This window comes from Marmota flaviventris, chromosome 12 (assembly GCF_047511675.1).
Source record: "Marmota flaviventris isolate mMarFla1 chromosome 12, mMarFla1.hap1, whole genome shotgun sequence".
Classification (NCBI taxonomy): Eukaryota; Metazoa; Chordata; class Mammalia; order Rodentia; family Sciuridae; genus Marmota; species Marmota flaviventris.
In genome coordinates, this window is record NC_092509.1 from 35,201,219 (window position 1) to 35,225,578 (window position 24,360).

Genomic DNA, 24,360 nt, shown 5'->3' on the forward strand with positions numbered 1-24,360 from the left:
TAATCCATCACCTTTAAATTCAGTCTTATAGAAACTCTCAGGGTCTGGGCAAAATGGAGGCAATCTCCTTTCTGGGATGTAATGTGAATGACCTCTACTGCAGTTCCCAATTAAGTCCTCATTGCCCTCTAAAACCTCAATAGCACAGTTTTTGCTATCTGCATTTCTCTTGGCATTTTGCACTCCTGAGCTCCCCTCAGGATCACCTATTAAGCTCTGCTTACACCATTCTAAGGCTTCTCCAAACTTTTCCCAGTGCAAACGAACCACATAGGTTAGTCATAGCAATGATTCCACTCCAGGTATGAAAATCTGCATTAGTCAGGGTTCTCTGGAGAAATAGAACTTTCAGGATAAATGATTTATTAGGAGATTTATTAGATTGGATTTCAGAATCAGAAGTTGGATAGTCCTACAATGTCCATGTAAAGGCTAGAGAGCCAAAGGAACAAGGAGCCACTCAGTCCCAAAAGCTGGAGCCTTAGAACAAGAAGGACCAAGGATGTACCCCTATGTCATCAGTAAAGTCCTGGAAACTCCCTGGACAATCTCTTTTCAGAGTCTGCTTTGGAACAGTGAAGGAGCTGAAGTCTGATTTCTCAGGCACCTTCTCAAGAAGAATCAAGCTTGCATCTGCTTTATCTTCCTCCTTCTTCCACCTCTTCTTTCATCTATGTTCCAAGCCTGCTAGACTATGCTGCCCACATTCAGGGCCAATCTCCCCACCCAGTTTGCTCTCCCACAGGCCAATCATTTCAGAAAACCCCCTCATCAAAACATCCAGAATTCTCTTAATCTTAGATATTCTTTAGTCCAATCATATTGATAATTCAGATTAACCATCACAGACTCTGTAAGAAATAAGACAATAGTAGAAAAAGAAAAGCTAGCAACAAATGACAAATACAAATTAACCTCAGATTATTTTTTACCAAATCTATGGCTACTTTATTAATACAAAGCTTTTTGTATATTATATTCTAATAAATTACTGCACATAAAAGACAATGGGCTCAAACGAAAAGAGTATTACATGGGGTCAAACAACTGGAGACGTACTCCTGATTTGAATTCATATTAACTGAGTCCCTTACCCAAACCATTCAATCCCTTTCCTTCACTTGAAAGATTAGAATAATAACATCCTACCATCTCCCTTAAATAACTGCTAGGAGGATCTAATGATATTTTTTATATATATATATCCTTCACGGCTCCCAGATTCCTTGAAATATTAGGAACTATTATTACATCTGAATTCCCATCAGAATCACCTATTTAAGCTCTGCTTACAACATTCTAAGGCTTCTCCAAACTTTTACAAACTTGATCTTCCTGCCACCCAGTCATATCAGAATTTTAGGTTTGGGAAAATCAAACCACAAAGGCCCCTCTGCTAGGAGTTTCATCACAAGAGAGGCATTTCAGTCTTTTATTTTTTATTGTTGTTGGTTTTTCTGGGTATAATGGATCCAAGAATTTGGAGAGAAACAGAAGAATTTAAGCACTTGGTTGTTCCCCCAAAATAAACCGTATAATGCTTTATTCCACTATACAATATCTGCAAATGTCATGTTCTAAAAATAGACGCTGTCAATTGCAAATAGTTATTCCTTGGTTTGTAGGCCTTCGCAACTGTGGAGATTGTCCTTTGACAAGTTCTCTCTTTCCCTGACTAATTGAATTATGCACAGTGGCAGTAAATATATGAACTAATAGTTGGTGCTTGGCAGGCAACCCAGCTGCAAGAACATAATCATCACTTGTTCACTTTTTCACATAAAGTACTGTTTAATAATAAATACTAATAATTTATCTGGTGCATTTTCTTGAGATCATCCCTGAGAATGGAGAGCCAATTTAGAACTCTCATTTTTAATAGTTAACTAAACCTGCTTCAGTGTCAGAAGTCTATTTTATTAACTTGGATTCCCTATTTTTTAATGATTTTGTTCACCATCTGTATTCTGTAATAATAACAAGAATCCTTATTGCTACAATCGATTGACATTATTTGTTTTGTGCAGTACTTTATTTCTTATAATAACAACATGAATCAGGCATGAATCCATTTTCAACTTGAGGAAAATAAGACAATATCTTCTAAACATTAGGGAACTTTTATAAAATAAGATAGCTATGGTCAAGGTTGGAATCCAGTCTTTTTGACTCCATAGTTAAATTTACAATTTCTCTAAGCCCTTTGGGATATTTAGAATAGCTAAAATACCCAGTTATTAGGGGGTCTTAAGACCCTTAATGATCAAGGGAATCTGGTTGAACAAAAATGAACTAAATTATATAGTCAGTGTATGTATGTATATATTTGCAACATTTAACAATGTTTCAGTTAATTGTAAACCACATTTAGAAAAGTAGCTATATTACATAGCCCAGATGCATAGCAAGCTATACAATCCACGTTTGTGTAAGTACACTCTATGATGTTCAGACAACACAGAAACTGCCTAATAATTCACATCTCAGAATGTATCCTGGTCACTGAACAATCCATGAGTATGTTCTTGTGTATCATTTAATTGGCTATGCATATATTTACATAAATGAGCATCCATTTTCAAGTTTTACTTAAGTTCTCAGCAATTTCACTATGATCTGTAATTATGAAATATTCTAGATTATTTTATCACCATATTTCAGCAGTTATGTTGTTTTGGTTTAGATATGAGGTATCCTCCTAAAAGATCATATGTGAGACAATGCAAGAAAGTTTAGAGATGAAATAATTGGGTTATAAAAGGTTTAATTTAATCACTTCTACCATGATGCCTTGCCTTACCCGGAGCCAGCCATCTATGGACTGCAACCTTTACAACCATAAACCCCCAAATAAACTTTTCCTCCTTAAAACAATTCTTGTCAGATTTTTAGTAATGCCCGCATGAAAGTTGACTAAAACATATGTGTATAAAATGCAGACATTCTTACACAGGTGACAAATATTTTTTAAAAACCATGAAAGTACCTTGCAACCTAATGATTTAGTTGATATCTGTTTGTGATGTTCTTTTTTTTTTTAATACACAGGCTAATGATCATAATTTCTGGACGTATTAAAACTGGGAAAAAATAGCTAAATGAAACATTATTCCCTCTGAATAGTCACAACAGAGATTTGTTTTGTTATGAAATATATCTATTCAGCTCACATTTAAAATTATGTATTTAAGAACATAATCATGAACTACTGGATTGTTCAAAAACCAGAAAGCTTTTTAAGTATTCATTTGTGCCCTCCCAATACAGAACTGTACATTTTACACCATTTGAATAATTGCCTATGCATTGTGGCTGCTCTGCTTTTTCATTTCATAGACCATACATTCACATTCAACTCAGAAATTATTTGCTATAATAAAATTGGTTTCCACATAGATTACTGCGACCACCCCATCCCTAAATTGTGTGGACTAACATACAGTCAGACCATATAAAGAGCAATGAGAAGTGGCATACAGAAAATGTGGGTAAAATCCAAGCTCCTCAACTTTTTCAACTTGTGAAGCTCATCATTTTGTTTTCAATTTTATGATCCAGAAAGTTAGAATTACTGCGAAGAGGAAGGATGCCTCCACTGTGCATTTTAAAGGTTGATTGGAAGGCACAATTAACTCCTGAATTGGCTTCCACAGCATCAGATTCTCTCATTAAAGAACCTCTGAAGAGGGGCTGGGAGATAGCTCAGTTGCTAGAGTGCTTGCCTTGCATGCACAAGGCCCTGGTTCAATTCCCAGCACCACACAAGGAAAAAAAAAAAAAAAACACTAAAGAATGTCTCAGATATTCAATCTTTAACACCAAAAAAGGATAAAAAATATATTAAATTATATCGCAAAGTAACAACTTGGGCATACTGCTGAGGAAACAGGAAGGCAGTGATAGTGAAAGACAGATAATCCAGAACTAAGGAAAGAAAATGGTCTGGGTAAATCGTTATGACATGAAGTTCTTAGACATCAGAGCACAGTTTCAAATGCTTATTAGGAAAGTTCTAGAAAGCAGGGGGGTGAGATTGAAAATGTTAAAAATCAAACCACGCTTAGTTCATGATTTTACCTCAGTCCAACTTAGTGATTTTTCTTTATCCTGAAACTTTTGGGAGACATAGGTGTAGTCTTTCCATAACAATAAGTACTACAAATTTTCTATTGTGGTAAGATATAACATTACATGAAAGTTTATCATTTTAACAATTTTAAGTGTATATTCACATTGTTATGAAACCAGCCACAATCCATCTTAAAACTCTTCATCTTGCAAAACAAAAACTTTATACCCTTCAAACTCTACATTCCCATTTCTTCCTATCCCAATTCCGTGGCAAACACTATTCTACCTTTGTCTTTATGAATTTGGCTATTCTAGGTAATTCATATAAATAGAATAATAAAGTGTCTTTGGTGATATGCTTATTTCATTTAGTATAATGTCTTCAGGTTTATCTATGCATCAGATTTCCTTCCTTCTTTTTTTGAGACTAAATAAAAATGTAAATGTAAAATCACATTTTTAAATCAATTCATCTGCCAATGGACACTGTGTAGCTTTCAGCTTTGGGGTTTCATGAATAATGTTACTTTGAATACTGATGAACAAATATCTCTTTAAGTGCCTACTTCATTTCTCTTGGATATATACCCAGATATGAAACTGAAGTAGCACACAAAAACTCTATGACTAATTTTTTTTTTTTTGAAGAATTGCCATCTGTTTTCCAAAGTGGCTACAAGATTTTACATTCCCATCAGCAAAGCACAAGTGATCCAGTTTCTCCACATCTTCACCAATACATGGCATGTTTCTAGATTTTTGCTTGTTGTTTTTACAATAGCCATCCTAACGGATGTGAAGTTCTATTAGTCAGCTTATATGTCATATCAGGTACTAAAATACCTGATTTGAACAACTTAGAGAAGAAAACATTTATTTTGTCTCACTGTTTCCGATGTTTCCATCCAGTCAGCTGGTTCTATTACTTTTGGACTAAAGTAAAGCAGAACATCATGGCAGTAGGCAGTAGCAGAGAAAAACTGCTAAACTTATGGTGGAAAGAAAGCATGGGGTGGGGAAAGGAGCCCAGGACAAGATAACCTCCCCAAAGCCAAGCCCACAGTGACCTACTTCTTCCAACCATGCCCCACCTGCCTGTAGGTCCCAGTACCTCACAGCAGTGACTTCACCTATCCATAGGTTATTCCACTGATGAGTCAGAGCCTTCATGATCCAATCGCTTCTCCAAAGTCCCACCTCTTGACATGCTACGAAGGGGGACCAAGCCTCCAACACATGAGCCTTTGGTGGGATATTCCAGATCTAAACCACAACACAAGTAATTATATTGTGGTTTCGATTTTCATTTCTCTGTGGTTGGTATTGTTGAGATCTTTTCATGTGTCTATTGGATATTTGTACATCTTCTTTGGGCAAAAGCCTATTCAAGTATTTTGTTTATGTTGAAATCAGTTTGGTTTCTTTGTGGTTGAATCATAGTTCTTTATACAGTTTGGACATCATATAAATCCCTTGTCAGATATATGATTTGCCAATATTTTCTCTCATTCAATGGATAGCCTTTTCACCACATTCACAGTGTTCTTTGATGAATAATTCCTTTTCATTTTGTTGCCTGTGCATTTGGTGTCATTTCCAAGATATCCATGTCCAATATCAAGAAACTTTCCCCCTCTTTTCTTCCAAGAGTTTGATAGTTTTAGCTCTAATCTTTCTGTTTTCAATTAATCCATTTTGAGTTAGCCTTTTGTATGTGGTACAAGGTAAGAGTTCAAGATCATTCTTTTCACACGAAGATACCCTTTCTCACTGAATAATTATGGCACCAGTCTCAAAAATCACTGGACACCATATGTGAGCACTTATTTCTAGGTTTTGTATTCTTTTCCACTGGTCTATATGACTGTTTCATACAAGCACCATATTTCTAATTATGATAGCTCTGTAAAATAATTGTGAATCAGGAAGTGTGAGACCTCTAATTTGTCCTTCTTCCACATTGTTTTGTGTACTTGAGGTCCACTGAGATTCCCACATGACATTTAAAATGGGTTTTTACTATTCATGAAAAAAAAATGTTGGATTTTTGAGACATTTTATCAATATTAACTATTCCAATTAATGAATATAGAATGTGTTGGTTGCGGAGCAGGCTGATGGTGGGCTGAACACTCAACCCTCACCTTCCCCCGTCTGGTTCCTTTTCACTTGTTTGCCTCAAGTCTGGACACTCAACCCACTCAAGGCTGAACACTTGACCCCCACCCATCTGGTACAACAGAAACCCACATCTGGCCCCTGCCCTGTCTGCCTGAAGGCAGATGACACCCTTAGCAACTACTGTATGATCCTATCACTGTAGGCCAACAAGGAAGCTTGCAGACCCAGAGACCCCATTAGATTTTGGCTATAAAAACTCTCCTGCCCGAACTCTCTCTCATTCTTCTCTTGTATTCTCTCTCTCTCTTGTGCTTTGCTCTCCCCCACCCCAATCCAGTTTTGCTCTCTCCCTCTCCCTTTCTTCTCTCTTTCTTCTCTCACAATCTCTCTCCCTCTCCCTCTCCCTCTCTCTCTTTCTCTTCCTTTCCTGTTAATCAGACACTGCTGCAATAAAAATTTCTTGGTAGCTCCGAGTGTAAATACATTTTCATTAATTTCTCTATGTAAATTTCTTTCAGCAATGATTTGTTGTTTTCAATACACACATCTTTTATCTCTTTTCCTTAATATTAAAATTATGTGTTCTGTTAACAGTGAACATGAACAGAGATACTTTAACTTCTTTCTTTAAAACTTATTTTTCCTAAATGCACTGGTCAGGACTTTCCAATACCATGTGGAATAGAAATGATTAAAGCCAACATACTTTTTTTTTTTGATTCCTGACCTTTAAGGAAACTATTTCTATTTTTTGCCTTTTAGTATGTTGTTACTGTGGGTTTTTCATGTACAGCTATTATTTTGTTGAAGTCTTTCCCTACTATTCCAAGTTTGTGAGTACTTTAATTTTTTGAGGAAAGCTATGTATTACATAATCATAATTTTTTACATAGAATTCAAGTTTATTTTATTGTTTTGTTTTACATGTAGATAACATATAAAATTTTTTCCATAAAGAATTATCTCCCTTACTCTCAAACAATGTCAGAAATTAATGACCAGTTCCTAAGAAGGATGAAATTAATCTAAAACATTCTAATTAAATGAAAGTAGAATTAAACAATTCTCAAAAATAAATTTTAATAAAAGATTACTATAATTTGACTTAGCATTTTAAAATGTCAATTCGTTTTTATCAGAGAAATTCTTATCTTTCACGCTGAATTAATTTTATTCTTTTAATCAACGCAGTAGCAAGAAAAACTCTAACTCACAAAGGTCTGTGAAAGCAAATGCAATTAGCACTTTTGCAATGCAAACCAGAACTGTCCAGTATTACTTAAGCTATGTTCTTGTCAAATTGTTGCCTTAAACCTCAGGTTGAGATTATCTTTGACAAGAATTGTGTCATTGATGGGATTTATGTTAATCAGAAAAAGATTATCAAACCATGCTTCAAATTTAACTTTGACTTAGAATTAGTAACATTCAAAGGAAGTCTCCAGTGTTTGTAGAATTCACTCCAGCTTTCAGCAGAATACAATCAAGTATTAGAAATGTTGCATAGTTGTGTACATAGAATTCTGTATTCCAGAGCACCAGTTTGCCCAGAAAATCTAATGTTTTTTTCAATAATTTCTATTAAAATGAATTCAGGACTTTGAATGAAAAGTTGCTTGAAGTCATTTTCTATTAAGTAGGATAATCTGTAAACAAATAAATTTATGTTTTTTCCTGAATAAATATTCAACTTCTCTCAAAAGATGTAAAATTTCCAAATTCAAGCAAATGTTCCCCTTAGAAAATAATAATTATATCTAGGAAGTAGAAAAATATTACATTCTAGTCCTATTTCTTTTATGGAATTTCATTTAAAAGCTGTATAATTCAAGGTCCTTGCTTTTGTAAATTTGGTGCAAGCCTTCTTTCAGGATTCCTAACCAAGCCTAGAATATCAGCATGCACATGTAGAAATTGTTTATTTACAAATATCTTCGTTTATAAACAGAAAATAAGAGCATGAGATGAAAGAAAGGCAGGAGTTCTACAAGTAAACAGATATTGGCCTCAGAAAACATTCTGCTTATGGAAGAAACAGTCTACCATTTGTTGTTGCAAGGGGTCCTTGAAATTGTCAAATGGAGCTCAAAAGCCAAATATCCTTCTCATCAGTTTGTAGGCTTGAAGCACAAAACAGGAACAGACTTCCTGGGAAGGCTGTATAGTTTTATCCAATTCCATGTTGAAAGAAAATAACATAACTGACAATCCCTCCAATCATTTAGTCAGTCAGTAAACCAGTAACCATTCAGTCTATCTAACATACATTAATTCTTAAGTAAAAATCAGTCTTCTAGAAATAAGAGAAGTAGGGAAATTTTCTGCCCTAATGGAAATAACATTTTGATTTTTTTATCATTGCCTTCAAAATATTAGGGAAACTGCTTGCAGCTCAGGAAGCATAGTATCATTTCAGAGAAGCATGCTTAACATACTATCTCCCTGTCTCTCTCTTTGGTTTAAGAAAATCTCACCAAATTCCAAGTCCCCATCAAGTTTACCCTAGTTATTATAAGGCTTCTTTTGTTGGAAATGTGATAAGGAATTCTGAAGAATAGAATTTTTTTAAAAAAAAGTTTCTAGAAAAGTTTTAGTCTCTCCCTGTAAGAAAGGTTCACTGACCAGCCAACCTTCAGAATGTGCTGGGGTACTTTTTTTTTTTTTTTTTATGCTTTCATGTTTTCACAGGGAAGAAGCACTGCTATTTTTTTTTTTTACAAAATCATATTGAGAGATAAAAGGACAATCCACATTACATATGGATCACCTTTTTTCTATTTCCATTGCCCTTTATGAATACAAACAGTCTGCAACTCTGAAACAATTCTAGATATCAAAACATGTTCAAGAAAATGATTTATATTACACAACTATGTGTATCACCATCCAAGTCATACAAAAATTGCCAAAAGTAAAAAGTTCCTAATAGTGTTATTTGACATGAAAAATATTTTATGAAGACTGTTTCCTAAATAACGGAAGAAATCTAATAAACATACATACAATATATATATATATATATATATATATATATATATATATATATATATACACATATACATATATATATATACGTATATGTGTATATATATATATATATATATATATATATATATATATATATATATATATATATACACTTCCAGTTCTAGTTCTCAGAAGCTCAGATTCCGGAGCAAGATTAAGATAAGCTCTCATAGAAGGAAAATAGTGTTGGAAGTAAGACAAAAGTTAGCATATGAATAATAAAACATCTCATTAACATATTTATTCTAACTAAAATAAACAATAAAAGTCAAACACATTCATACTGTTTATTATTAGTTGAAATGAGTACTAATAATTCCCATTTACTATCTCCTGCTCTCTGGAAAATTTTCAGAATTTATCTCAGTAAAAATTTCAATAAGGAGTTGCTTAATTCACTTTATCTACATATAAAAAAGTATACTTTTTGCTGGGCAGTGTCACACATCTGTAATCCCAGCAGCTTGGGAGGCTGAGACAGAAAGATGGAGAGTTCAAAGCCAGCCTCAGCAAAAGTGAGACACTAAGCAACTCAGTGAGATGCTGTCTCTAAAGAAGATACAAAACAGGGCTTGGGATGTGGCTCAGTGGCTGAGTGCCCCTGAGTTGAATTTCTGGTAACCCCATCCCCCCAAAAAAATGTACTTTTTGTTAAAATATTCAAAGCCTTCTTCAGTTTGGGAATCCAACATTCTTAACTCCCTTCTCCATATGTCCTATTTTTTACCTCCTCTGGCTTTAAAGCTACCAGTCATCCTTAAGCAAATTCCAAAGGCCTTTCATCATCTGCATTGAGACCAGTGTGCAGGTCTATATGCTCAGGTTTCATTTTTTCCTTGTCTTGGTAAAATTTTGTGCTACTGTCCTCTTTATCTCATTACACGCACACACTTTATCTCAGTACACACAGTGACTTGTTTTTCTAATCCATCCCAATAGAATCATTCTAAAAGTTTGTGGAATTCATATATAACAAACCTGAAATTCTTTGGGTCCATGGTAAGCTATAAAATAAATAAAACTTCAAATACTTAAATGTCATTGAAAAGAAAGTTTAGGAGAGATTTATGTACATATACAAATTGTTCATTCTGTTTATGAAATTTACTATATTTTATACTATCTTTTAAAGTTGTTCAATGCATGAAAACCAGATTTTTTAAGTACTGTTCTAAGGTATGCAGTTACACCTCTTTCAAACACAATATGCAGAGGAACCTTGCTTTATCTTGGATCACCATTAAATAGCTGCATATATTGGGCTATTGATCCTTAACATTATACCTCACCTTCTTCACATTGATAAAACAAGTCTGATGACTTAGAAGAGCTTAAGGACTTTATCCTGTATGATAATAGTTGTTCTAAGATTATGACTATGTACTCCAAACGTCCAAAGGATAAATAGACGTTCATGCAAAATGGTACTAATGATTGTCTGTTGCAATAAAAGACATTATTGTTTTTTTCAAAGAATAACCCATTGTAGTTGAAGATGTTGCATAAAATAACAGAACAGATCATAGTACACACAGAAGCAAAGACTGAGTGAAAATTTTAGAAATTTTCTACAAACACTTTAGATGGCTTTACATGAGCTATAGGAATGTAGAACCTCAAAGCCTCTTTGTTCATTTGAAAACTAAAACCTAAGAATGAGGATCTTTAGAATACCTTATCAGCATAAGAGAAGCAGAGATTTCTCTGGGCCTGCCTGGAAATCAGGACCCCTGGAAATTTGGATTCCAGATTCCAACTCTCAGCATTATGGAAATGATTCTTCCTAAATTCTCTGTTTATGGCCTCTAGTGCAGCACAGAGGCAGGATTCCCATGCTGGACTTCCCAGTTCAGCACTTCACTATATATTTTGGTGAATTCCATGGTTATGCCTGTGATACCTGAAAGAACTTGCAGATTTAGTTTCATTGTGAGAAAATCCAACCATCTTATTTGATAGCTGGAACACATGCTACACATAGATCTCTACTTTCCTCATCAAATGACCTTCCAGACTACACAGAACCCATCTCCTATTGGTCCTTGGCCCTGTCTCCCTCCAGCATTTCTTTGCCACTTCTCCCACACACATAATTTCACACACATGGATTGGACAGCTAGATGATGCTCTCCTCCCAGGGTTCTTGCTCCTTCTGAACAAACCCACTTAGAGATGGCATCACCTTCTTCCTGAACATCTTGTGAACCTGCTTTGAGACTCTCAGAAGCTTTGGGTAGATCACTTTGGCAACAAGTCTTGAAATCTTAATAACTATATGTTTTACTTCTCTTCACCTCCCAGTATGACCCCACTCTGCTCTTTGCATCTTGAAGAGTTAAAAATCATAGTTTCTAGAATATAAGAAGAAACAGACATTGTTCAGTTTTGACTAGAAACTGGTTCTTGAATAGCAGACAGGACATAGAATTTACACCAGAGGATTTGAGTTGGAAAAAACAGTGGGAGAATGAGAAGGTTTCACTCCTAGGAGACAGGGCTGGGGGAGGTATTAGAGAAGACAACAGCGACAATAGAAACAAGATTGAAGGAGGTAAATTGGGGTTAGAAGAAGGGGAGGAAAAAGGACCTGACCTCCAGGGACCACAGTAAGGACTGGCTATCCTGTGTGGTGACCAAGCAACTGTAGTCCAGTTAAGAAAGCACCGGGGAAGCTGAGCACCAATCAGCAGATAAGCTGTTGCACTCAAAGAAGCACCCCCACAGAGGAGCCATGGGACAGTCCTCAGTGCTGTAAGATGAGGTCCGTCCCTGATGACCACTGCATGGGATGCAAGGCTTATCAACAGGAGAAGCTGTGGGTACTGATGGGCACACATGTGCATGACCAGGTAGGTGGGCACATATACATACATGCACAAGAAAGAGGGTGCTCTGTCACTGTGATCTAAAATAAAGGGAAAAGTCCATACTTCTGGTTACCCAGATGGGCAGCTGTGATGGGGAAAGACGATTGCCAGGCCCTGAACATGGATAGGCCTAGACAATGATTGATAGGACTTAATTCCTGCTACACAAGCCATTGAAGCCGGCTGCATTTGCTAATCGAACTTTGATGTATTATATTACTAGAAAATTTTCAATTTTCGTACTCTGATTACAAAATAACATCTACAACTGAAAGGAAAACAAAAATCTCTATCATAAGTTCTGAGAAAAAAAAATAGAAAGGAGAGAGGAAAGAATCCTGTGATGTAGCTTAGATGCCTAATATTACCTTGTTCTCATTTCTAAAACACAATAGGTAATGGGAAGTCCGGACATTCGATTATTGTAAAAAAAATATTTATTCTGACAATAAAAACAATAGGTGATATTTTACAGATATTGGGATACAAAAAGAAAAATCAAACATAAGCCTAATACAGAGATAGTTTCACCTACTATCTTCTAATCAATGCGAGGCCATATTTTTAAAAACATTTTCTTGATTGTAATCATAATTTCCCGCAAAAATATATCATAAGCATTTCCCCACTTTTAAATAGCATCAAAATTTTGACAGATGGCTGCACAGATGTCCATAGTATAGATGTATATCATAATTCATTTAATCATGAACCTAATATCATAAAATTAGATTATTTCTAATTCTACCATATTCAACTTAGTTGTGAGGAGACTTTTTACATGAACTCTTTTAAATTATTTCTTAAAATAATTCTTAAAATTAAAATCTTTTTTCAGGGTGTATGAACACTCTTTAAATCATCCTTATTCATATTACAAAAATACTATTCAAAATGTAAGAGTTTATAATATTTCTGCCTATAGTATATAATAATGTTTATTTTTCTCATAGTCTTCTCAACAATAACATTAATTTATTATTTGTGCTTATTTCACTAAAAAATTAGTGATTGGCTTCTGCTTTCCATGGTGGTTTTTGATTAATGGTGAAGTACCTCACTTCCTCATGTGTCTTTGTCTTTTTATGTAAGTTGCTTTCTTGGAACTATTGCCCATATTTCTATGAGAAAATGCATCTTTTCTTTGATGTATTGGCCTGGAAAACAATTATTTTTCAGATATATTGCAAACATTTTTCTTCTTTCATTTTATTTGTGGTGCTTTCAATACACTGAAAATTTTAATTTAAATACTCTTATTTACTGATTTTTTTAAAAAAAATTTCCTCCATGCCTTTTCTAGATAAAAAACCCTTTCCCATCCCATTGTTTATACTGCACCAATAGACAACAAACATATTTTGAGGATTTATTTCCCATCAAAATAGAAGAGAAACTAGCTTTCAAAACTGATTATCAAGAGCAATAAAGATTTTGGCTTCATTGTTAACATTTACTATTTTATGTTTAGAAAATTTTTGTATATTATTTCATGAAATTGCCTCACAGTCACTTGTTGTACACAATAAATAGTATTGTCTGATTCGTAATGAGGGTTCCAAAATCTGAAAGGTCATGAATTGGTCATGAATCCCAGCTCAGCCACTGCATAGCTGTGTCCTTTGATCTTTAGTTTTCCTAAACTGGGACTTATTTTTATTAACTTATAAAATGGGGAAAATACCACTGTTTTGGTACTGGCAAGGATTAAGTGAATACCAGGTGGAAACTGCATAACTTTTCTGGGCATACTGTATGTACTGTACACCTATCAGCAGAAATGATCACTAGCTCCTATTCCATCTCAACTGATTTGGGGTGCCACTATCATGTATTAAATGTATTACAAATATGCTTAATATTTCTAAAAATACTCTTTTCTAATTATTATTTCTCATAATGTTGGTGTAGTTTTCAGGATTTACTTCTATAGTTCAATTAATGAAATTTCTTTTCCATTCGTCTTTTTCTTCTGCCTATTTCTAGCTATTATTACTAACTTTTCCAGTTGAACTTGTAAGACACTATCAGGTTCCAATATTTGTCCTGGTCAGACCTTGCACATGAATATAATCAACAAGTAAATTAATTTTATGATAATATGCCTACTTATACTATTGAAGTGTCATATTAAGAAGCACTGTATTAGAATGAGTCTTTTTTCCTCTACATTTGTAATTTCTTCTAATTTTCACCAGAGACACCCTACATAATTATTATTAGATATCTCATGTAAATAATTCTGTTGTGCTACAGACTGAATGTGAGTGTCCCCTGCGATTCAGATGTTGCAGCCTTAGTCCCCAATGCAATTGTATTTGGAGGTGGAGCTTTTAGGAGGTAATTAAGTCATGAAAATAGAGTCATTGGAATGGAATTCATACCATGATAAGATATATAAGAGAGATGAATTGTCTCTTTGCCATGCGAGAACCCAGCAAGAAGGCAGCCATTTGCAAACCAGGAAGAGAGTCTTCAGCATACACAAACTTTAAGTACTTCAATAAACCAATGACTTTTAAAAGTAGTTGATTTTTATGTCATCCTACCAAAGAAATACTGATTGTTCTTCACATTATTTGATGAAATATTATTTTTCAGATTGTAAAAATGTAATTTTTTAAAACAAATTTCCTCCATGCCTTTTCCAGATAAAAAGCCCTTTCCCATCCCATTGTTTATACTGAACCAATACTCAACAAACATATTTTCCACATTTCATATATAAATTTAGATACAAATGAAATAAACATGTTTTGAAAAAAATAATGTTCCTAAATTGAAAAATGCAAAAGAAATTATTTATAACCTCAAGACTTCATGATATATACCATCAAATCATAAATACAAAACTAGAGTGCTACTCCATGTGAAATACCAGAATGAATAGAAATATTCTAAACTGTGACATATGGCAATGGGAAAAAATGTCAGATTAACTGAATACATTCTCTTTTGAATCATAGTAAATTTGGCTCTAAAGGCAAATATATGTAACAGCTAATTTTAGTACCAACCTCAGGAATGCAAAAGTAATTCTAAGAATATTTTCTGGAATTTTAGGTAACTGACAACACTCCAGTGATGGTGATCCATTGCATGGGACATATATCCATGCTACATTAATAGTACATTTCATAATCTTTTAGTTGATTTGGATCTAAATGGTAGCAACAAAAATAATACTGTTCTATTTATTGTTAAGTAAGAATAAAACAAAGACAAATATTTTAAAAATATTTTTTAGTTGTCAATGGACCTTTATTTTATTATTTTTATGTGGTCCTGAGGATCAAACCCAGTGCCTCACACATGCTAGGTAAATGCTCTACCACTGAGCCATAAGCCCAGCCCAAGACATATGATTTTGAGCAATTGTTAAAAGAGAAACTAGAGTATCTTTGTACACTGTAAAATGACTCTGATATCAAAAAAAAAAAAAAAAAAGTAAAAAATCAAAGAGAAAAGAAGATATGAGAATAATGTCAGCAAGATGGCAGAATAATTTTCATCTTCACATCTTCCCACAGAAGTTCAATTATCAACAATCCACAAAGAATACATTTACGAAAATCTCAGAATTTGGCAGTGAGGCTGGGACATCTTGTCAGTTACAGAATTGAGAAGTCAGATTGAAGGGTAAGAGGAACAGTTTCTTTAACTGTTGTCCCTTAACCAAGACAGGACAGTGCTATACACTGAGATTGCCCCATGCCCAGGGTTCCCACAGAGGAACATAGAGTTGGGAGGCTGACTTCTCCCTGGAGGTTATCACCAGAACTCAATTATCTGGGGTCAATTAGAAACAATAAGAGCAGGAATGGGGCTCATCACAGCCAGTGTGCAGATCAAGGGCGTAGCTCTGGACTCCAGACAACAGAGGTGCCACATTAGTCTAGCCAACAGCACTGCTGTGCAGGAAGCATGGCCTCTAGGTCTTCCAGGCTTCAGTCCTTAGCCAACTTCTCCAACCAGCCCTGGGCCTCACTTTAAGCCATTCCAAAGCAGGTCAGCAATTACCTGAGGAGGAAAGAATCTGGCCCTTCCCTATCCCAGCAGCCACCCAGTGATTTAACCAAGGCACAATGCTTTGCTTCAGCCTCTCAAGGAATGGAGGCCAGCCCAATCTATGCATATTTATGGAGAAAGGGTAACCTTGTGCACCCTAGGTGGCTTAGTAGAGACCCTGTAGGCCTCATCCAGCCTCATAGTCAATGTGTAGCACTTTGCCCCACTACAGATTCCAAACAACAGTATTGCACAGCCAGAGAAGATCCTGCTCTATCTGAGGTCATCGAAGGGCCTAGTCAGCAGCTCTGCCTGATACGTCATCCAGCCAGTCGTCTTACTAGACCACAGAGCAAAGCCAGCAGTTCCACTTGACCTCAGAGCACAGATAGTGTTCCAGCCCAACTAGAGAACCAGACCCCAGAGCCTATCTGTCCTAGATCACTACCAGAATCCCAGGCTAGCCAAGAGTGGAGGTGCACACCAGTAACCCAAGTGGCTCAGGAGCCTGAGGCAGGAGGATCACAAGTTTAAAGGCAGCCTCAGCAATTTACCAAGGCCCTAAGCAACTTATCAAGACCCTGTCTCAAATAAAAATATATATAAATGGGCTGAGAATACAGCTCAGTTGTTAAGTGCCCCCAGTTCAATTAAAAAAATAAATCTCAGGCTAGAATAAATAGTAAAGGTCTAGCACCACCAAAAAACAGCTGGCTGCTTTCTAAAATGTCCAGACACCAAACCAAGGACACAGGATTATGAAAAATCTCAAATTCACATAGAATATTCTCCAGGAGAGATGTTTAGGCCACAAGATAAATTTTATCAAATTTGTGAGGATTAAAATCATATCAAATATCAAAGCCTGAAACTAGAAATCAGTAGTAGATGAGATCTTGGAAAATTCACAAATATGTGAAAATGAAACACACTTCCAATAGGTGACAGAAACCAAGGTCCCTTGACCAAGACATGACATTCAATAGGTCACAGAAGAAATCAAAAAGGAAATTAAAAAAAAAAAAAATACCTCCAGAAAAATGAAAATGGAATCATTACAGAACAAAAGTTATGGAGTACAAAAAAACAATCTTAAAGGGGAAATTCATAGTGACAATCACCTCTATGGAAAAGCAGATTTCGAATACACAATCTAACATTATACCTTAAGGAACTAGGAAAAGAAGAACTAACTAAAGTCTCAAGTTAGGAGAAGAAAAAAAAATAATAAAGATGAGTTTTTAGATATAACTCTGAGAGTATGGTCAACAAAAGCAAAAATAGACCAACAGGATTCCATCAAACTACAAACCTTCTGAACAGAAAAGGAAGTGATTAACAAAGTAAAGAGACACTCTACAGAAAGGGAGAAAATATTTTCAAAGTACACATCAGATAAGGAGTTAATATCTGAAATACATACAGAACTGAAAGAACTCAATGGCAACAAGGAAAAAAGAAAGAAAAAGAAAAATATAAACAATCTAATTTAAAGTTGGGCAAAGGATCTAAACAGACATTTCTCCAAAGGAAATGAATGGTCAGCAAGTATATGAAAAAAGGCTCGGCATCACTAATCATTAGGGAAATGCAAAATAAAACAACAATGAAATATCAGCTCACACCTGTTAGAATGGCTGCTATAAAAAAAAGATAAAATGTGAATGTTGGCAAGAATGCAGAGACAAGGGAAAATGAGTACATTATTGATGAGAATGTAAATTAGTACTGCCATTTTTATAATCAGTTTGGGGATTCCTCAAAAAACTAAAAATACAACTACCATATGTTCTAGCAGAGATACTACTTGGTATATATCCAGAGGAACTGAAATCAATATGTTGAAGGGATATCTGTGCTCCCAAGTTCACTGCAGCATTCTGCATAATAGCCAACACAGGGAATTCATATAAGTGTTCATCAGTGGATGCATGAACAAAACACAAATTGGTATGCATACACAATGGAACATGATTCCACCTTTAAAAAGAAGGAAAATGTGTCATTTGTGACACCCCTAGTTAAATCTGGAGAACACTATGCCAAGTGAAATCATTCAGGCACAGAAAGACAAAACACCTCATGATGTCACTTATATGTGGAATCTAAAAAAAGTTGAACTCATAGAAGTAGAAATTAGAACAGTGATTACCAGAGGCTGTGGGGACAGGCTGAGAAGTTATTCATCAAAGGGTACAAAATTTCTGAAATGCAGAGGAATGACTTTTGAGGTTTCTTACATAGCAGGAAGAATATAGTCAATGTATTATATACTACAAAATAACAAAAAGTAAATTTCAAATGTCTCATCACCAAAAATAAGTAAGAGAGGTGATGGATATTTAATTTTATGATTTAATCATTACCTATTTTTATCCACATAGCATTTTGTCAAAAATGCAATCATAATTTTTCAATTAAAAATAATATTCAGCCAAGGCATGGTGACTCGTACCTATAATCCCAGCCACTCCAAAGGCCAAGGCAGGAGGATCACAAGTTTGAAGGCAGACTTTACAACACAGTGAGACCCTGTCTCAAAATAAAAAATAAAAAGGGCTGGGTATGTGGCTCTGTGTAAAATGCCATTGGATTCAATCCCTTGAATCAAAATCATCATCATCATCAATAAAAGCAAAAGGAGAGAATAAAGAAGCAGTCAGTATGGATTAGCATAGAAGTAAAAAAAAAATGCAATACTAGAAATACGATTTTAAAAACAATACACAGTCCAGTACTGCAACATTTATATCCCTGGCTAAGGATGCCAATGAATTCTAATAATGAGGGATTCTTGTCAACACTAAACCTGAACAACTGCTATATCTATAATTTATTCTTCTTGCTCACTATATATTAAGTATTTTTAATATTGTCTGTAAATAGAATTTATTCCATTTTGAATATTTGCATTTTCTACCTAATATCTTAAAGAAAAAAAATTGAGTTAAAAATAACAGGTTCATATATTCTTAAAAAGAAATCCATCCCGCCAAATAAGAACATTTTCTAAAACCTATTCATAGCATCTGTTGCAACTGAAATGCAACTTCAACTATGCCAATTTTATTAAGAAAAGTCTTACATATTAATCTATTTCTTTAAAGGTCACACCATTGTAAAGGCAGCATAGATTGATTCTATTTTTCTTTTAAATGCAGCTACTCTAACCTCATTATACAGTTAGATTTTTAAAACTCTAGTCTATAAATTTAGCGCCACAGGTTTTCATGGGTGAAATTGCTTGGCCATCATTATTCCTTCACCACATTATCCCCCTAGCATGGTATACAAAAGAGAGTGTTTAAAGTGATTCTACATTTTATCTACAAGTTTTTGTCCACATTTTAAATAAAATACCGAAGTGGAAACTTCTCGGAAAAGAAAATGAAAAGCAAAAAAGCCAAAAGGTGACCTCCCAATGTAACATTTAAAATGAAATGTGTTTATTTGACAGATCCGTGCCTTTGCTTTCCTCTGAGGCTGAGAGTTATTAGAATTTTTCATGCAGAGGAGACCTTTCCCACTCAGCAGCTTTCTCCTTCCTTACATTAACCTTTTCCCTGAAGCAAGACCATGCATGTTATCGCAGCAAGAGTGCTAAAGGGAGCTTCATAGAGATTAATAATGGAAGAAGCTTTGCACTTCTTGTCAAACCAACTGGGTGGTTCCTCTTCGCTGCTCACCGAGGAGCAGGAAGGTTTTTCCCAGACAGACTGGAGCAAGGGCCAGCACACCCACATTTAGCCTCTCCGGGAAAATTGGACAAATACAAATGAGTCCCGTCCTTGGTAGGGCTTTGTATTTAATAGTTGCTAAATATGAACAGCATGATAGCTATAGGGGGAAAAAATCATTAGCCTGTTTCCTTCTGCAAGAAGAAATTCTTCAGTAATCTTGATTTATTGTTTTAATGTAATCATGATAAACATGTAAATAGGAGACAAATAATAGCAACATTGAATTTGTAGAGTCTTATTTTAGTAGAAGAAAATGAAGAATTCTTTAAACACTGATAAAAAATTTAAAAAATATAACTTTGAGCAAAGTGACTTACAATAATAGAATTAGTGACATCAGATAATTAATTGCATCAATAGCTATATGAACCACCAACTACCCTGCAGTGATTTTATGAAAACATCATTGATAGAAGGCTATTGTGTGCGAGAAGGACACTAGTCTCCATTGCCAAAATTAGTGTTCCTGCAAGGTTTCACATTACAATGGAAACCACAGACACATCTATGTCATAGTACATATCTTCCTTTGGTAACTGTTTCCTGTTCATTACTGCTATTCCAGGAAGCAATGGAGTATTTTCCCACCTGTGAGAGTTTTTTTTTTTTTTTCTGACTTTAGGATCTTTTATAATAAAATGCAGGTTCAAGATCACAGAATTAGTGAATGGTTTACCTAGAACTCAAATGTAGGTCCTGTACTCCCTGATGTTTGTCCTTTTTCCAATATGCTGAAATCAAAATCACAAGCCAGAGTTGTGCTACAGGTTCAATTGATACCAACTCACTTGAAGGTAGTGGTCTATAAAAGAAAATAAAATCTACCCATCCAAGCTAAAATTCATATTAAATGTTTCCATATAAATTCAAATTTCAACTCATTATTTCCATCATAGCATTTTATGACCTCATTGATGAGTTTCTTTTGAATTTTGCTTCACTAATCTAGCACTAAAAGCTTCATTTTTGCTTATTACTCCTTCTTTACAGCCATGTAAAAACTGATAAAATACATTCCACACAGTTAAAAATCTTAGTGATTTCATATTAATTAAAATAATTTTTAAGAATTGACCAAGTCTTTATTAAACAATATACTTTAGCATCTAACTTAACCTAAAGGCATATAACATAAAACCAAAGCAGAGCCAGGAATCTAGCTGAATCTCCTAGGCTGCTCATAAGTCCCTGGTTTGAAGATGTACTGAAATTGAAAAGAGGAGAATGACACTTACATTGCTGCTCATCGCTATTGTCCCCACACTGATTTGTGAAGTCACACACATTGTCAGGTGGCAAGAAGACCCCATCGTCACACTGAAAGGCTTCCGTTCCTTGCTGACCCAGTGAAAAAATGAAAACACAGGAAATCCAAAAGAAACAGAAAGCTCCATTCATTGGAAATGCTGACATTGTAGCCAGGGAGAAGAGCATTACTGGGTGTTGTGTATCAAAGATCAGGCAGTTGTAATAGGTGAGTCCATAATTGGAGACATTCTTTTCCTTTTCTCCCTTTTTTTTGTTTTCTGGATTTGCTTCTTGGGACTGGATTCTGTTGGTAACTGGCTGCAACTCTAACAAATGACTTCTCAAGTAGTTACTTTACTCTTTCAGAGGAGTGACTTTAGAAAATATTTAACTTGAGTAATTGCACCATTTCTGTAGCTAACTAAACATGGATGTTTATTGCCCTACATATGCCATGTTTAAACAATTTAAACCTTTATGGTCATGCTATCTCCTGAAAGAAAAATTAAAAAACAAAGGGCAAGCACATAAATGAGGGGGATGGGTGGAAGAGAACCATAATAACATTCTAAATTACATAGAAATGTTCTCCCTTAAACCCCTGTGCTCACTTAAGCCCATTCATGTAATTAGAAATTTATTGTTACTAAAATATACTCCAATATTTCAGGTGCCATTATCAGAATTGCTCAAGGGAATGAAATGGTTTTCTTCTTTAATTGATCAGAACCTCACCTTGCTGTCTGACATAAATTGAGAACCATAGATCTTTAAAATTGAAAGAATGTTGGATTTTATTTTATAAAATCACATAATTTGGCTCTAAGGAACTTATGGGATGTGTGTGAGAAAACCCAGTAAGTTGGTGTTAGAAAGTAGAGCTCAGTTATCCCATTGCTGAGCACAGAGCTTTCTCCTACAACACACTCATTTACCTGTCCGATCATTTTAATTTGCTTTTACAAATCAAACACACACTCCAGGATGCATATTCAGAGGGATCAGTACAGAAGTTTGCATGGAAATATTAAGTATAAAATACTAATAATTATAATATTTTATGAAGTTGAACATTCAAAATATTTCTTTATATATGATTTCTTGATGGTGTGGCACAGTTGTTTTAAAGTATATTTTTTTAATTTCTATAATGTAATTCCAAGAGCCAAAGATAACCCACAAGCCTCTAAGAAGCAGCTGGAGAAATATAGAGGGGAAAGACCACAGATCAGGGATAGAGAATACATCTGAGCATTTTTTAAAAAATGTTATAAAAGTAAATTCCCCCTATATTCTAGGGGAAAGAAGTCATGAATATATTCGGGGTGTGAGCATCCAGGATTCTGGAAGGGACGGGAGTCTAATTTTGTAGTCGATATAATCTAGGATTCCCATGTTCTGTTTAATTCCCTTTTCAGAAATATCTCTTCTTCATAACTCTCTGTGTGGAAAATGAATGTTGATTAATGCCTGTTCTACCTGTTTTTTTCACTTGTATTTTAATTGTTGATTATCCTTGCAGTTCCATGTAAAGGCCCCTTCTCTGCTAGGATTATACTATATATATATATATATATATATATATATATATATATATATATATATATATTCCTAGGCTTTTTTCTTCATTCTCTGATTTCAAGAAGTTTTTATTTTTTGTTGTCTTCTAATTCTCTAACTACAGTCTGATATACACTTCTTTCTGTGCAACACACACACACACACACACACACACACATCCTAATTGGCATGGTCAACTAGAATCAATAACAAAACTCATCTTTCTTTCCCTGACACAACCAAACAGCTATTGTTCTGTATTTCAGTGAATAGTATTTGTCCAACTGATACCGTCAGAAGTATCTCTTTCCTGGACTAGTCTCACCCATTCTATTGATCACCAAGTCTTATATATTCTGTGTTTCAGTTAAAGTTCTATCAGTTCTTATCTCCACAGTACCCCAAGCTGGATATTTCTACTACCCACAACTCACTTTCCATGCTTCAGGTAGGGTGATTATTCTAAAGCATGCATCCACACCTACATGTAACCTCTCTCTAAAGTCAGTGCAAATATCACACTCTGCAGTGTGGGTTACCTATTGAGGTGGCCTACCTGTTGAGGTGCAACTCTTGTCTCATCCTGGCTTATGCTTTGCCATGTGGTACTGGACTGCTGTTGTGGCAGTTCTCTAAGCATACTCTAGAGTTCATATCTGAGATCTCTCCCCAACCAATCTCCGGGTCCATAGTCATAATTTACATTTCAGCTTAGAAGACTTTCTCTAAGCTACCTTGGGTGGTTCTCCCAGAGTGGGTTGTTTTCCCAGCCTTCAGTACTCATGAATTTTAACAACTATATATCCAGTATGGTCACTGTCTTCTTGCTTAAGTGACTCTTTATTACCCTGTAAGAACAAAGCAGGTTGTATATTGGAACTCCAAGACTTATTCAGCCCACATATCTGCTACTTTGTATCCTCTGACCTATAGCTTCACTATTTTCCCTTCCCCGCCTATGAAAATCACTGCTATAGTCCCTCTCAAATATAAAAAGTATATAATATTAATTACAAAAAATTGACAATTTTTTAGATTCTATATATAAGCGGGAGATCATGGAATATTTTTATTTCCATATCTGGCTTATTCCACTTAGAATAGTATCCTCTTGGCCCATCCATGCTGTAGCAAATGGCAAGAACCAATTTTTTAGGACTGAATAATATTCCATTATACATACATATCACAATTTCTTTAGCCATTCATCCATCAATGGGCACTTAAATTTTTTTCCCACATCTTGGCTCCCATGTCAACTCTAGAGCTCATGTAGGTAATAAAATTGTTCCATATATGAGATTCTTGCTAAATTAGTAGATTTTAGCTGCCCCTTTCATAAAAACCAAAAATAAATTGATAACTAGATGAGATGATGGGTATAATAACTTGTTTCATGACTAGTAACATTTTTACTCTCTATATGTATCCCATAACCTCATGTTGTATACCTTGAATATACAGTAAAATATATTTTTAAAAGAAGAAAATAAGATGGTAAAATGCTGCAATAAATGTACTGGATTAAGAAAAATTAAAGATTTTGCTTACACTGTAACTTGCTGTTTCCCCCTAGAATATATGATGTTATACTATGTATAATGTATTCTATATCCATGACCAAAAAGCTGGGGGTGGGGGTGTGGGTTGTGATTTTTTAACTGTTTTTAACTGATGTTTTAACTGTTGTATCCCTAGTATCCTCAGTAACTAGCACA

At 34.9% G+C, this 24,360-nt stretch overlaps 1 protein-coding gene across 1 annotated transcript in view; it reads right to left on the reverse strand.

Moving 5' to 3' along the window:
• The window catches only part of Malrd1 (MAM and LDL receptor class A domain containing 1), a 658,798-nt gene extending 637,530 nt beyond the window's left edge, over window positions 1-21,268 (reverse strand). The window contains exon 1 of the mRNA XM_027928635.2: window positions 21,070-21,268. Coding sequence (XP_027784436.2) covers window positions 21,070-21,268 — 199 coding nt within the window. The remainder of the gene's footprint in view (window positions 1-21,069) is intronic.
• Window positions 21,269-24,360: the final 3,092 nt, after the last annotated feature.